Consider the following 13,471-nt stretch of genomic DNA (forward strand, 5'->3'; position numbering starts at 1 on the left):
TCCATAATCACAGCTACTAATTACAGAACAAACTTGTTCTGGCAATAAAGGTAACTTTGCATTAACTGTGGCAGCCTACAAGGTGCAACAATGGCATCTCAGTATAACCCTGGCCTAAGAGCATCTATCAAACTTGTAAAGGCACCATATCCCACAGCAAAAACAATTCTTTGGGCCTGCTTCAGGTTTCAGAACTTGCCAGAAAGTTGCACAAGGAGAACACGCACTCTTACACCTTGTGGTTGTGTCTCCCCAAGCCTTCAAGTCTGGCTTTCTCTGAAGGCAATGTAAGTGCTCCTGGAGTAATTGAGAACTTGCACTGTGGGTGAATTCCTTGACACAGCAACACACTGAATTTAGGAAGTAAATATTTGGAAGATGCCATTGCAAGTTTCTGGCTCAGGGCTCAATTATCAGCAAGATAATTGCATTTAGATGCAATGTGTTTTTTTTTCCCTCATATAGTAAAGGCATTTTATTTATTTATGGAGAAAGTCCGTCAGAAAGTTTTAAAAATAAAAGCACATTCAGGCAAATAAGAAAAGTCACATTTATATCAGGTCATTAAATACATTCTTGTTTCAAGGGGAAAAAAACTCCAGCAGATAGAGGAAAAACCTCAGGATAGAAATGTAAAATGAAAGGATAAACTAATACCAAGAATTCATCAAGACTATTAGAAGAGAATTTAAACTGAATGTGAAACCAGCTTTTGTGACAGAGTTAAAAAGTGAAAGCAGTATGCTCAAAGTTAACTTCTGGATGCTCCAGAAGTCTAACAGAAGGAACAATTAATTTCTGTGCAAACTATACATGGGATGGGAGCATATCCCATAGAGATGCTACATTACAAAAAGAGAATTAAAAACCCCCAGTCACTGTAATTGTATAAACATAATCACTGTTTGAATGCACATTTAGTACAATCAACAAAACAATTTTTTGTTCTTAAGAATAATTTGAACATTTGCCTTAAGAAAAAATATGTTTATTTGCATTATTAATGAAAACACAGAAATATTCTCTCATCACTTAATGTCATAATTACTGTACTTCACTTAAATGCTGTCAAGCAAAAGCTGTATTTTGTGAAAACATACATTAAGAGACAGACTTCAGCTTCTGCTATTCTTGTAATGATGAAAACTCTCAAAATACCTCACAAATTTGCATTCTGTAGAAAATATAAGTAAACGATCTAAGATAGAAAAGCATGTTATGACTTACTGCCATTAACTCCACATGATATTTAAGACATAAACAAAGCAGGAATGTAAATCTCAACAAAATTATATCTGCTCTTTTATATAAAATTTTAACATTTCTGAAGACAAAACCCAGACAACTAGGGCACTATTTTTGTACATCATTCTGAAACACTCTGGAAAAGCACTAACTGTTCTGCTCACTAAGTTATGATAAATGTCAATAAGGACTCCTTTTTCCCCACAGAAAGGTGGGTTTGTGTGGCAAGGCTGTGGTAGTGAGGGAGGCTGCAGGAGTATGCTAGATGGAAAAAATACTTCCCTGGTCAAAGCTGGGAGTCCAGCTGGCTGCCTTAGTCATTTCTAGGATTGAGAATATGAGTCAGGTACCCCCCAAACCTTAACTCCGCAGCGTGGGAGCGGACATCTCACTGCAGTGCCAAAATCATGCCAGTCTATTGTTCCAACCTGAACCCTACAGTGTGTCTGTCTGCCTCCCTCACTCTGCAGAGTCTGGAACAGTACGTTTTGCTTCACCAAGCACACATGGACACCCACCTACATGCAGGAAGTCAGCAGCAGCTCTATCATCAACCACACAACCCGTTTTTCAGATGCGTGTACCGCTTCTGTGGCAAGTTGGAGGCTTATGTTGAAGTTTGTCTCAACAAAAACCCTTCAAGGGAGATAAATAGCTCAGAGAGATCAGTATTTTTCTGTTATACAAAGCTTTTTATAGAAGACTGATTCAAATCTGTGGGGGTTTGTGATGTCCAAAAGGTATTACCCCAGCGCTGACTGCACGTCTGTATGGGACTGTGTTCTGATCTCTCCTGCTGAGGACCACGGCTCCTCCAGAGGCCAGCCAGGGAGGCACCTGCCAGCAAACCATAAGACACTTCCTTTCTATGGCCTCTGGGTTTTGCCAAAAAATATTTTCTCCAGATCCGAGACAAAGTGGCTTGCAGTCAGCCACTCTAGCTTTCTATTCTCCTATGGGAAAAGTGCTTGGACATACTTTCCAGCTTGAACTAGCATCTGAATTACATTTTTCCAGCAGGTGGATTGAGAAGAATTTACATTGCTTCTTGTGCCTTTACAGATAACCATATTTTCAATATTGTCCCCCTGTTATGGATCAATTTAACAGCTATACTTCATCAGTTACTCCTACTAAACAAAATGACAGTTCTGCATAATGATGAGAAGCAAAATAGAAAGACAAAAATAATTATAAGTGCATGAGATAAGTGGTTCAGCTGTGGAAAATAAACTTTGATCTGTTATAGTCAGTACTCTTACGCACAAACCTTTTAAGATTTCAGATCTGTGACTGTTTTGCTACGTAATATGAAGTTTACAACTATAAATTTCATTCTTATTAAAATGAGATGAATCATCAACTCCTGAATACAATATATAGAGCAACATAAGATGAACAAGAGCACAAAATTGAGCTTAGCCAAAGTAATCTGTATCACTGTCCCCAAATGGATGTACAGACAAAATCTCAGGGTAGCAGAATCATCATGCCTCTTGAATGAAACTGTGTTTTAATTGGATAGCTACACTTTTAAAGAGGTTTAAAAGGCTTTGCATATTTCCATTTCCTAGTTTTATTCATTTAAGCAGTTTGTATTTAAAACAATAACGAATAAAGATACTGATCAGCTATAGAAATGTTGCCTCTTCTATTTCTTCATTCTTTTCAAGTTATTTTCCCTGAAAGTTTGACAAATGCAGATTCAATCAGCATTTATCAGCTGGCCAGCTACCACCTTCATGAAAAACTCCCTTGTCCCACATTGTCCTACGTGATTAGAAAAACATGGCTTCCAAAATGAATTTATTACCTAGTACTATGGGAAAAATCTGAAACTAAATACTCACGAAAATGAACAAATACTTTTCTTAATTGTATAGAATATGAATTTAATACCATCATCAGAATTTTCTGATTCACATCTGAGCACTATAACATATACACACATCTTTTATTTATGTCTGTACTAATCTGCCATCACAAATACTTCTACATCTTAATATATGTTTGGATATGCTTAAAAGCTCAGGAGCAAATTAAAACTGAGAATTACACGCCAAGTCAATCTGCTATTAAGCAAATTGATATGAATTAAAGTTATTGTTTTAAAAACAAATCAGACTCCCCTCTCCTGGTTCTAAGTTCTGTGTTTCAAGAGAGTGAAACAATAAAAATAAGTATTCAGAAAAAAACCAAAGTGATATTAGCTATTTTGCTTTAAAATACTAGAGAAATACAGTACCCCAATAAGTACAAACAAGAATTTAAAGTCATAGATATTAAATGCTCTAAGACTTATTTCCACTACTCCATTCCTTCCTTATATCCTTACTACAGATTTTAAACCATTACTTCTGAAGAACACATTCACACGCCTTCAGGGGAAAAGAAGAAAAGGAAAAAAATACACCACTTTGGCACACTTAAGAAACTGAATTGGATGTATTTTATTAATTTCTACTCTATCTCCTAACAACATTCCCACATTAGGATTTTATAGAAGAAAACTGCAGATGAGGCTGCCCAGAAAAAGGAGAGCCTAATCATAAGTGCATACAGAGAGTAGTACGCAACTTCACTACTTATATTTAGTAAAAAGAGTAAGCCAAGTATAATAAATCAGATGAAATTGCTTTTACATTTAATAAGGGCACATATCTTCTCTTTCCAGCATCCATTCAAAAAATGACTCCTCCAAATTTTGGCCAAAGCAGAGCATCACTGTGCTGTGACCTTAAAGGATCTGAACCACAGCCAAATGCCCTATGAGCACACTATGTCTGCGCTCAGCAAGCTGTGCTCATCCTGGGCACTTTACTTCCCAGACTTCACCCCCCAGTTCTTACTATGGGAGCTGAATAGTAACAGAGACCCAGGAGAAAAAAAAAACAACAAACTAACCCTCTTATAATCATTCTCTTATCTCCAGAAAAACATATGTGTATAATTTAGAAGAAAATGCTGCAAAAATGGGAGTATCCATAAGCATGCACATCCTGATTAAACAGGTCAGTATGCAAACCCTAATTGCTCCAGAATACAAAGAGGCTTCATATAAAAAATTACAGAACATAGAATTTTTGAAATCATGGTTCCCTATACAGTATCTTCCCCCAAAATAAACAGGTTGAAGTTACATTTAATGTCAACTAATCTTCAAAATCATCTGTAAATTTGGAATTATTTTATTTTAACATCACCTCACATGATTCGCTTGGGACTTCTGTATTTGTATGTGTACATCCTCACATATGAACTGACAAGATGCACAAACAACAGGATAACACAGTCAACAGCCCAGAAAACTCCAATATTCTTGATGCATCTGGCATGAAAGGGTATGGTTAGCAAATAGTGACTAGTAATTTATAAAGTGGCAGAAGATCTAATCCTGTGAACCACAGCAGTAAAGGGGTCTCTCCATGAACTACTGAAACCTGAATTACAGTCTGTAGAACAGTGAAGACAAAGATTAAAAAGGTGTAGATACTGCCTTCTTGCCTTCCATTACCTCTCTAGGAAAAGTACATCTCCTTGCTAAAAAGTAAGAGTGCAGTAGCATTAGCTGAGAAAAGAGCAAAGTGTTGTACAAGACAAAATGGAAAGACTGCCCTCCTGTAACAACATTCATCCTGGTCGAGGTCATGTTACAGTAAAAAAAAAAAAAAAGCTAACCTGAAATACCTAATGCTTCTTTCTCCACAGTCAGTTCTTAAGATAAACATACTTTTGAAATGTAGATTGACAGATGCTGATGTTCAAAATAGCCTAATGAAATCAATGGATCTGCAAGTGTTCAACACCTTTAAACCTCTCGCCTACTTACACCTCTTTCCAAGACTTTGTGAATCAAACGCAGGGCAGGAAGGGTTATAAACTTAGCAAAGTCCAAATTCAAATTTCAACACAACTTAAGACAACTAATCCTGTGATAAAAAGGAGTTTGTCCATCAAAAGCTACACCACAAAGCATGAGGGTCAACTCTAGACACAAACTTGAATGTACCTCTGTGCTGTGTGATGAATAACACCTACATTCTAGTTTTTGGTGCTAATTCAATACCTTTTTAAGGCACTCAATTAATTTAAAACATGAGGGAAAAAAAGAGACACGTTTGGTAAAGTGATTATTTCAAAATCCAAGAGCAGACAAAAGACAGAGTAGAGAGAAGAGTCTAGAGACTGAGGTATAAAATTACAGATAAGTACTAAATACACTCAGCAATTTCTTAGCAGAGAACGTCATAAGGATTTTAAACAGATGACATTTGCATTTGCAGTAGTCAGACTGACAGAACAGATGTGCTAAAACCCATTAAAAAAAGCCCAAATCTGAAAGACTTGTCAAGGTTTGTTAGGGACATGATTTGCACGTCTGCAAAATGAGCTTAACAACATCTCTCTCTGAGAAACAGAAGTGCATTTTGAGAAAGAAAACGAAATACATTCACATTGTAAGAAAGTGAGGGAGTTGATATAGTCTACTTCACAATTACCTGCATTTTGAAAGCCAGTAGAAAAAGGTATATAAAAATAGTAAATGGTTATTTTAAAATCACTCTTTTCATTGCCTTCCAATTCTACTTTCAGTAAATGTCATGATAATGTGATGAAGACAATACTACTGCCACCAAGCTTTGGGATAGCTTTAAAACTGCAGGTTGTCTGAAACAGCTGCAAATTTGATCATGACTCATTTGGCTTTTTATTTCCAAGGAAAACTTAGCAATATTTGGGAGCTTACTATATGGACATCTTTCAGAGCAAAATTATTTACAATTACGAGTTATTTATAGTGTTTGGAATTGCTTTGATCACCCGAATAATAGTATTTGGAAACAAACTTTTGGGAAGATGTTTCTTCTCTGTTCATTATTTTAGTCAAAAGTGGCTGCATAAAATAGGGACAATTTTTAAGCCAAAGACTTGTGAATGACAAGACGCTCACACAACAAATAGAGAAGGAGGCCATGATAGCCAGCTGATTGTTCACACAAGTTCTCCATGTTGGTGTTATGTGCCAAAGAATAAAAACAAAGTCACAGTAGACGATTGGAACCTGGGAAAAAATTACAGTTTGCGAAATTGCTCAGAAAGGCAAGAGCAGCCATACTGAAACAGACTGGACAAAATTATATTGAGGAAGTGCACTGCAAAAAGCTCCATTCAGACACCCAACTATTGCTGAAAAAAAACCACTGTGACTAGAAGACAAACAACTTTGCTCCCAGCCATGCTATTCCAGCCTGAAGCAGCCTGACTAAGGCCCAAGCAGATGCAGCCTGGCTGCCACTGCAACAAAGTCAAGGCAGATCAAAAGAAACACAAGACAAGACAGCCCACTCTGAACCCTTAAAACAGAATTAGAAGTGGCCCAGGAAGCTGCTGAAGCCACCATTTGTCAGCTTAACTCCTGGTAAAGAACAGGGAAGTAGGGAGCCTCACTGAAGCCAGCTGTCCCAAAAGGACTGTGTAACACCTTCTCTCAATTTGGACAGTATCTCTACTTTCCTGGGACATCAGGCAGTTATCTGTAACTATTGGGCAATTAGGTCTTTGGTTTGCACTTGAGTGAATAATTTCCCTCTAAGTTTGTGATTTATTTTCCACTGTACACATTTACTACTTTAGGTCCTTTACTGAATTTTTCCAACGGCATGTAATGATGTGTCTACATATGCTGAAAAATCAAGGCTTGATTACAACTAAAAGTAATGAAGGCTCAGAAAGGCTTTTGAGTCGGTCTGACTTTAATGGGAGAACCAGTGAAACGAAACCCCAGAACTTTCTGCCTGACAGAGCTGTGGCTTCTCTGCTGGCAGACCAAGTGTGCTGGCTTTCTGATGATATTGGAAAGCTCTGATGTTTCCAGTCTGAATTATGAGACAGTCTCAAATGAACAGCAGCAGCCACCCACAATTAATGTTATGCTCCTATCTCAGAACATAAACAAAAACAAACTGGGAGGCAAATCCAGCTTTTCCTCAGCATTATGCTGTTCTCCAAAACAGAAAAGCATAGTGTTTCCGTCTCGCTTTAAATTTCCCTACTCTTCTATTTGTCTGGATTTGGGGTTTACAAGTCTCTTATCAAGCAGCAGTAATAGAAGGCATAAGTATAAACTTCAATGAACATCAGAATCACTCCACAAACCAAAAAGGTGAGAGAATATAGTCTGGGCAACAAAAGCAAATGACATTTGGAAAACGCATTACCTGTCTAAGGACTTTTTAATGGGTATATATTCACATTGCTGATTATTCAAGCAATTACAGAATATGACATTCAGATCTCAAGTTTCTTTAACTAAAATATATTCCAATTGTTTGCTTTTATCATCAAAAGTAAATTTCAGGGGATTAAGTTTCAGAACTTCAAGATAATTAAAGCTGTCTTGCTCTTTTTGCAACTACAAACACCCCCTTTCAGAAATATAATCCACGTTGAATCTTGAAAGTTGAGATCACTTGAAAAACAACTTACATTTTGATATAATGACACTAAAAAGAAGACTTTCTGATAAAAGACTAAATTGGTCTCTGGATTAAATTTACTTACCAGCAATTTCTAGAAGTCTTGTATATAGTTGCAAACACATTGAAACTAGTATCTCATGCAGGAATCATTCTTGTGTACAGTGCCTACAGACTGCTGTATTAGCCCACAGAAACCACAGACCTTACTTAGTCCCTACAGACTGTATACACTCTCTACAATTATCAGTATATCCTCACTTTATGCTGCTGCTCTCTGGAACAGTTTACAAATTATTTCTCAGGAAATATTTCTGTATCTCTATATCTACAGATTAGATCTCCAGAGACATGTAGACTGACATATCAACTTCTAAACAAGATTTTCCTGAATAGTTGAACTTAGTGAAATTTCAGTGCAAAAAAGTGCAAAATATGATAAAAGGAATTTCTAAAAAAAAAAGTATAAAAGAAGCCTTCTGCATTTAAGTTTTTCACAGTCTAATGGATTTGCCTTTCTTGCTTTATAGTCTGTGCATTTACTATTGATCTTCATAATAAGCTAAAAATGTCACCTGGTTGGGGAGAGTGGTTCTGAAATACAAAGAGCTGCATATCAAAAGTCAGCACTAGAATATCAATACTAATTTTTAAAGTTCATTTCTATTGCTCATGCATGCAGAGAGTCCTCAAAAAGAGGAAAAATGTGACATTTCTAACTTCATAGACACAGAGTCAAGAATGCCCCATTCTTTTTAAAAAGTGATTTTCAATATAGAGAGTACTCTATCTGGAGTATTCTTTGAGAACTCTAACTTCTCTATAAAGAATGCTGTGCTCAGCAGGATATATATAAATCCCTACTTTGAAGAAAACACCTCTGTAGTCACTCATGGCTCTCCAGAGGAAGGAAAGGCATTTTTTTCTTCTTGGAGAAAAAAGCCCCGGAATGTTTTGTTGGCCTGATTGAGAAAAAGGTTCAGAAATCACTTGGTATAGCTTTGGGGTTCCAAAACAAAAATTATGACATGGCTATTTCTTTTCCTTTTTCCTTTCATTTTTGCTTGCTGGACTTAATTTTATGTGCTTAGATGTTTGACTGCAAGTTATTAAACACTTAACCGATAACCATTAGCATTCCTTGATGCATGACTTTACTTCTTCAGCAGGTCAGCCTATATAATGATTGCTTTAATAAAACTTTTGGTGAAGTTATTATCAGAGCAGATGTCACATCGTAGAGACAAAGATGAGATTTGGAATCTACCGACAAGTCTTTGTACATGTGTAGGAAGCTTCTAGATGACTTTATGACCAAAGCAATAGAGAAAGGAGATACAGGGGATTCTACTTCGGGTTTATTCTACCTTTTTGATAAATGGAAGATAGAAATAATCCTTTTTGGCTATTAAAGTAGTTTAAACACATATTTAATTTTAGCTATTCTGGCTCTAGGCTATGAAGTTGTCTGCAGTGATGTTAAGTTCTGGCAAAATTTGTGCTGAGGTCTTTCTGGGAATATCTACATGGGAATGTAATAGCTGGCTGCTGTCACAAGAGTAAAGTCTACAAATGAAGACTCTGTGCTCTTAAGTGCAAAGGAAAAAACTTGCATTTTACAGATGAGCACATGTTCAAATATCCAAAACATTTTCTCTGCCTTGCATAGCTTCTTTATCCTGCTGCCATATGGTACAAAGATTTTTCCATTTTAATATCTGGAGACTATTTTCTAACAGGAACTACTAGATATTTTGGTATTTTCTTAATAAGCAGGATAAATAAAGTTTATTATTATTTAAAATCAAGACATCAAACCAGTTTTCTTCCTTGTTAAGTTCACTACAAAAAAGCCCTTGAAAAAACCGTATGACATACATTACTGTATGCTCAGTGACCAGCTGCTTTAAATTTGAGTATTAAGTAATTCACTCTTTTCTCTGTGCAAGAGCTGAATGATTTAAATAAATCCCCATATGCCCCAACATGTGCCAGCTATACTAGGTTATCAAAAATCCAGCTGCTGTTATGATAAGAGCTGCCAATGCTAAAACTACTGAAGAGAATAATGAATCAACTTCAAGTCAACTAAGACATAAACTGACACAGTTCCACTTAAGATACGTGGGAATACAATACATCTGTTAATTAAAAACTAACACTCATCCATAGTCACATGAAATTTAGTGCCAAGAATTCGTGGGCATTGTTTGTGGTGGAAAATTAATGCAAATCAACCTGTATGAAGACAAGCAGCCCCATTTCCATCAGTTGTCCTAGATGCATAGGAATGTCCTATAAATTACACATTCAGCTTGCAAAACAGATTCTATTGTGTCACAGTTGGCTTTCTTTCTTACATATAATAATTCCCATGAAGCTATTAGATGACATGTTTTACATAGCTAGACCTCTGAATTTTTCAATTATCATAAAAAACTGATTATGCAAATTTGATTGGTTTGATGTACTGGTATTTTAATACAAGGTAAGAGTCAAAGGTACAATGCCAGTGCCCTTAAAGTCATTGGACAAGCACACAAGCAAAGGAAGCAGAAAGAGAGAAAGTAGCCAAACAAGGTGTCAGAAATTACTCTCCAGACACATATTTTTTGGACAGAAATGGACAGTGCAGAAATGTCTATCAAAATATGTCACTATTAACTTTTTAAAAGCCCAGAAAATACTTCCTTGGATATGAAATTAATACTTGTAGTTACAAAAGCTTTGCAGGTAGATGTAGCTTTCATCTTGGTGTCAGCATAAGTAAATACATTAATGATGCATTCTTTCATTTCTCACAATTAGCTCTGTTGCTAAGGGAAATAATTTTGAAATTAACCTAGAACTCATCAGTCCCCTAAGCAAGATTAGAGTATTATTATATTGATGTAAATTTACATAAGATAAAGGATATAAAATACTTATTAGAACAAACAAACACAAACACAACCCATATACATTTGCTGGAGCTGGATCATCAAATGATCCAGCAATGCTCAAAAGCCACATTAAAGACAATTTCAGTAACTCCAACTTCAAGTAATCTATATATAGTAGTTTATGTATAAAAATAATTTAAGAAAGCACTATTTGAAAAAGATTAGGAGTATACTGACAAATTAAAAGCATGTCATGCAGAGATTTAAGATGCTTATAAAAGCTTGAGCATAGGGGCCAACCACATCAAGGGGCTCGCAGAAAACTCAAAGACTCTGAAAGCTTAAAGAACCTCATTTTTTTCATACCTTAATTATGAAGTTGCAAATAATTGTGTTTTCAGCCACATGTTCTTGACATTGCAACAAACCCAACACTGTCATTTTCTCAATTATTAGTAGACTTACTTTTCTTTAAGGAAATCCACTACTTGTTTGAAGTCTGCCACACAGTATTCTCTTTTCATGTCCATGAGCACACTGTCAGAGGCTGACTGAACTGGTATGTGCAGAAAAGCATATACTCGTGGATGATTGAGAATCTTGGCCATTTCCTAGGAGTTATTAAAAGAAAAAGAAGGTTTAAAGCATTATGAAAGTAATACAGAAAACTCATTTAAATTAATACATGGAGTAAGTATCAGTAGTAATACTTCTAAAATCCAAACAATACTGAATTGCCACAGCCCAGTTTGAAACATTAGGGAGAGGTAAAAATATCTGAAAGCAATTTTGTTTTAAGAGAAAATAAGAAGAAAGCAATGAAAGTGATCCTTTGAGACAGGGATCACATTCCCTATATTGTATTTAATATGCAATAGAAAGAAAATTTTAGAGGCAAAGAATTGTGAAAATTGGTGATTTCAGACAGTGGCTGTTTTCAGAAGATGGCAAGGGCTAGTTGCCTTCTTGTTGGAGTGAAGTAACTTCTCAGACACCAAAATGAGAATGTTTATAACTGGCGCATCCCTAAAGTTGGCCAGTTAAGGCACACCTCGTCACTTGCAAACCTTCTCCAACTCTTTTCTGAAATGTTACCTGTGTTACTTCAGAGAAAAGGTCAGAAATTTAAAGTGCTTGGCTATAAAATGGATTAATCAGGGGGGCAGCTTAAAACTGGAGTGACAGCTCTTTCTCCTGAAAGAGACACGGGATGTTATACATTTTGTACAAATACAAAAGGTCAAGGAAAAACACCAAACAAGTAAAGGTGACAGCAAAATGCAAAACCAAACCTCCTAACCAAAGCCAAACCAAACCCCCAGTGGAGGCTTGGCAAGGTGACTAAATGTGAGACAGAGAATAGAATATGGTGGTCTGATTTCTCTCATTTTTGTTATTTAACCAGTTAAGGACATACAGTCAAGCAACAAAGTTTAAGTAATTTTAAAAGTTCAAACCAACCAGCATGGAGACTGCGTGCAATATGGTACCATACTGCTTGTTAATCTTTGTCCTGCTACAAATAAGTAAACTTGGATAAAGAACCATATTCCATGAACAACCAGGTTTTCACATATGGTTTTCCCTTTCTCCCTGTGCTGTAGGCATATAGGAAATGGCCTGAGTCTGAGCACGGCTCTTCTGCCAGTGCATTCTGCATGCTCCAGTCAGGCTCACTCAGCCCACTTCTCCTATTTTCTCTGATGGCACAGATACTCTAACACATACTGCTGCCATATTTTGGTTTTAGGATGCAACTATTTACAAATTCTTTCCAGACCATTAATCAGCAATATTTGTCACGCATCTAGATTTTCTCTCTGTATTTCTACAAAGATGGCCTAGATTGTTCAAAGAGAAGGCAGACGTCCTCATGCCTTTTCACTTGCATGAACTCAGCTTTTTAAAAGCACTGATTTTTAGAACAAGAAGAAATGCTCTCTCAATACTCGCTTTTCATCTGAAAAACATATGTCTACAAAACCTGAACTCTATAAAATCACTTCTGGAAGCAGTTTTGAAAGTTTCTGTCTAAGATCCTATTACAGAAATGTCTATGAGAAGTGGTTACATTACTCAAGGCAACAGATACTCCATCTCTGGTATGGAAACTCAATTTGATACACAGAATTACACACAATTTGATACTCAGAAAGGCTGTGTGCAGTGAACCTGGCTGTCAGTGCAAGTTGGAGGTAGCTGGTTTCATGAAAAAAGACTGAAGAAAAGGCCACCATGCATCCACACAAATTTTGTGTCAAATTCAAATGGAACTATACTCATCTGTGCCTTTAATAATTGTAGATGTTCAGCTAGAATATATTTTCAAAACCAAAATTGTACAGAATGAGTACCTAAAATTGGGAAACATTTTTTTAAGCTTTAGAAAATCTTGTAAAGGTAATTTATATGAAGCATCCTCATAGTCACCTGTGATTTTTCTGTTTATCAGTAATCAAATACGTTTCTAAAATACGGGAAATATGAGCTGAAACTTAATCTATGGATTGCAAGCCTATTATTCTGCTTATCTATTGGTTCCAAGTACTTCATTCAATCTTCAAAAACAGATTTATGATATAAGGAACCAATGAAAGTCATGTTTCATGACATGTTTCTAAATCCATCAAGTTCTTAAAAATAACTTGCCCTACAACACAGAAAAAAAAATCATTCCCACTCCTCAAATTTTGCATCTTCTGAATAACAGACTTCAGTATGAGATCGGTTTGTGAATTCTCTTTGAAAGTAATAAATAATTTATTAGAATTTCTAGATACAAAAGTGTTATTTTATTCCAGCTTTTGTAAGGCTGAGAATCATCTGATAGAACAAAAAACCAAACAGATTCACTGTGCCTGTTTGCTT

General features: G+C 36.1%; 1 protein-coding gene across 2 annotated transcripts in view; it reads right to left on the reverse strand.

Annotated features, from left to right (window-relative positions):
- CDKAL1 (CDK5 regulatory subunit associated protein 1 like 1) overlaps window positions 1–13,471 on the reverse strand; it is a 379,742-nt gene that overhangs the window by 118,521 nt on the left and 247,750 nt on the right. For both annotated transcript variants that reach the window (XM_066323931.1, XM_066323939.1), the window contains exon 11: window positions 11,069–11,214. In XM_066323931.1, coding sequence (XP_066180028.1) covers window positions 11,069–11,214 — 146 coding nt within the window. The remainder of the gene's footprint in view (window positions 1–11,068; window positions 11,215–13,471) is intronic.

The sequence above is a fragment of the Sylvia atricapilla genome, chromosome 1, assembly GCF_009819655.1.
Source record: "Sylvia atricapilla isolate bSylAtr1 chromosome 1, bSylAtr1.pri, whole genome shotgun sequence".
NCBI classification, from domain to species: Eukaryota; Metazoa; Chordata; class Aves; order Passeriformes; family Sylviidae; genus Sylvia; species Sylvia atricapilla.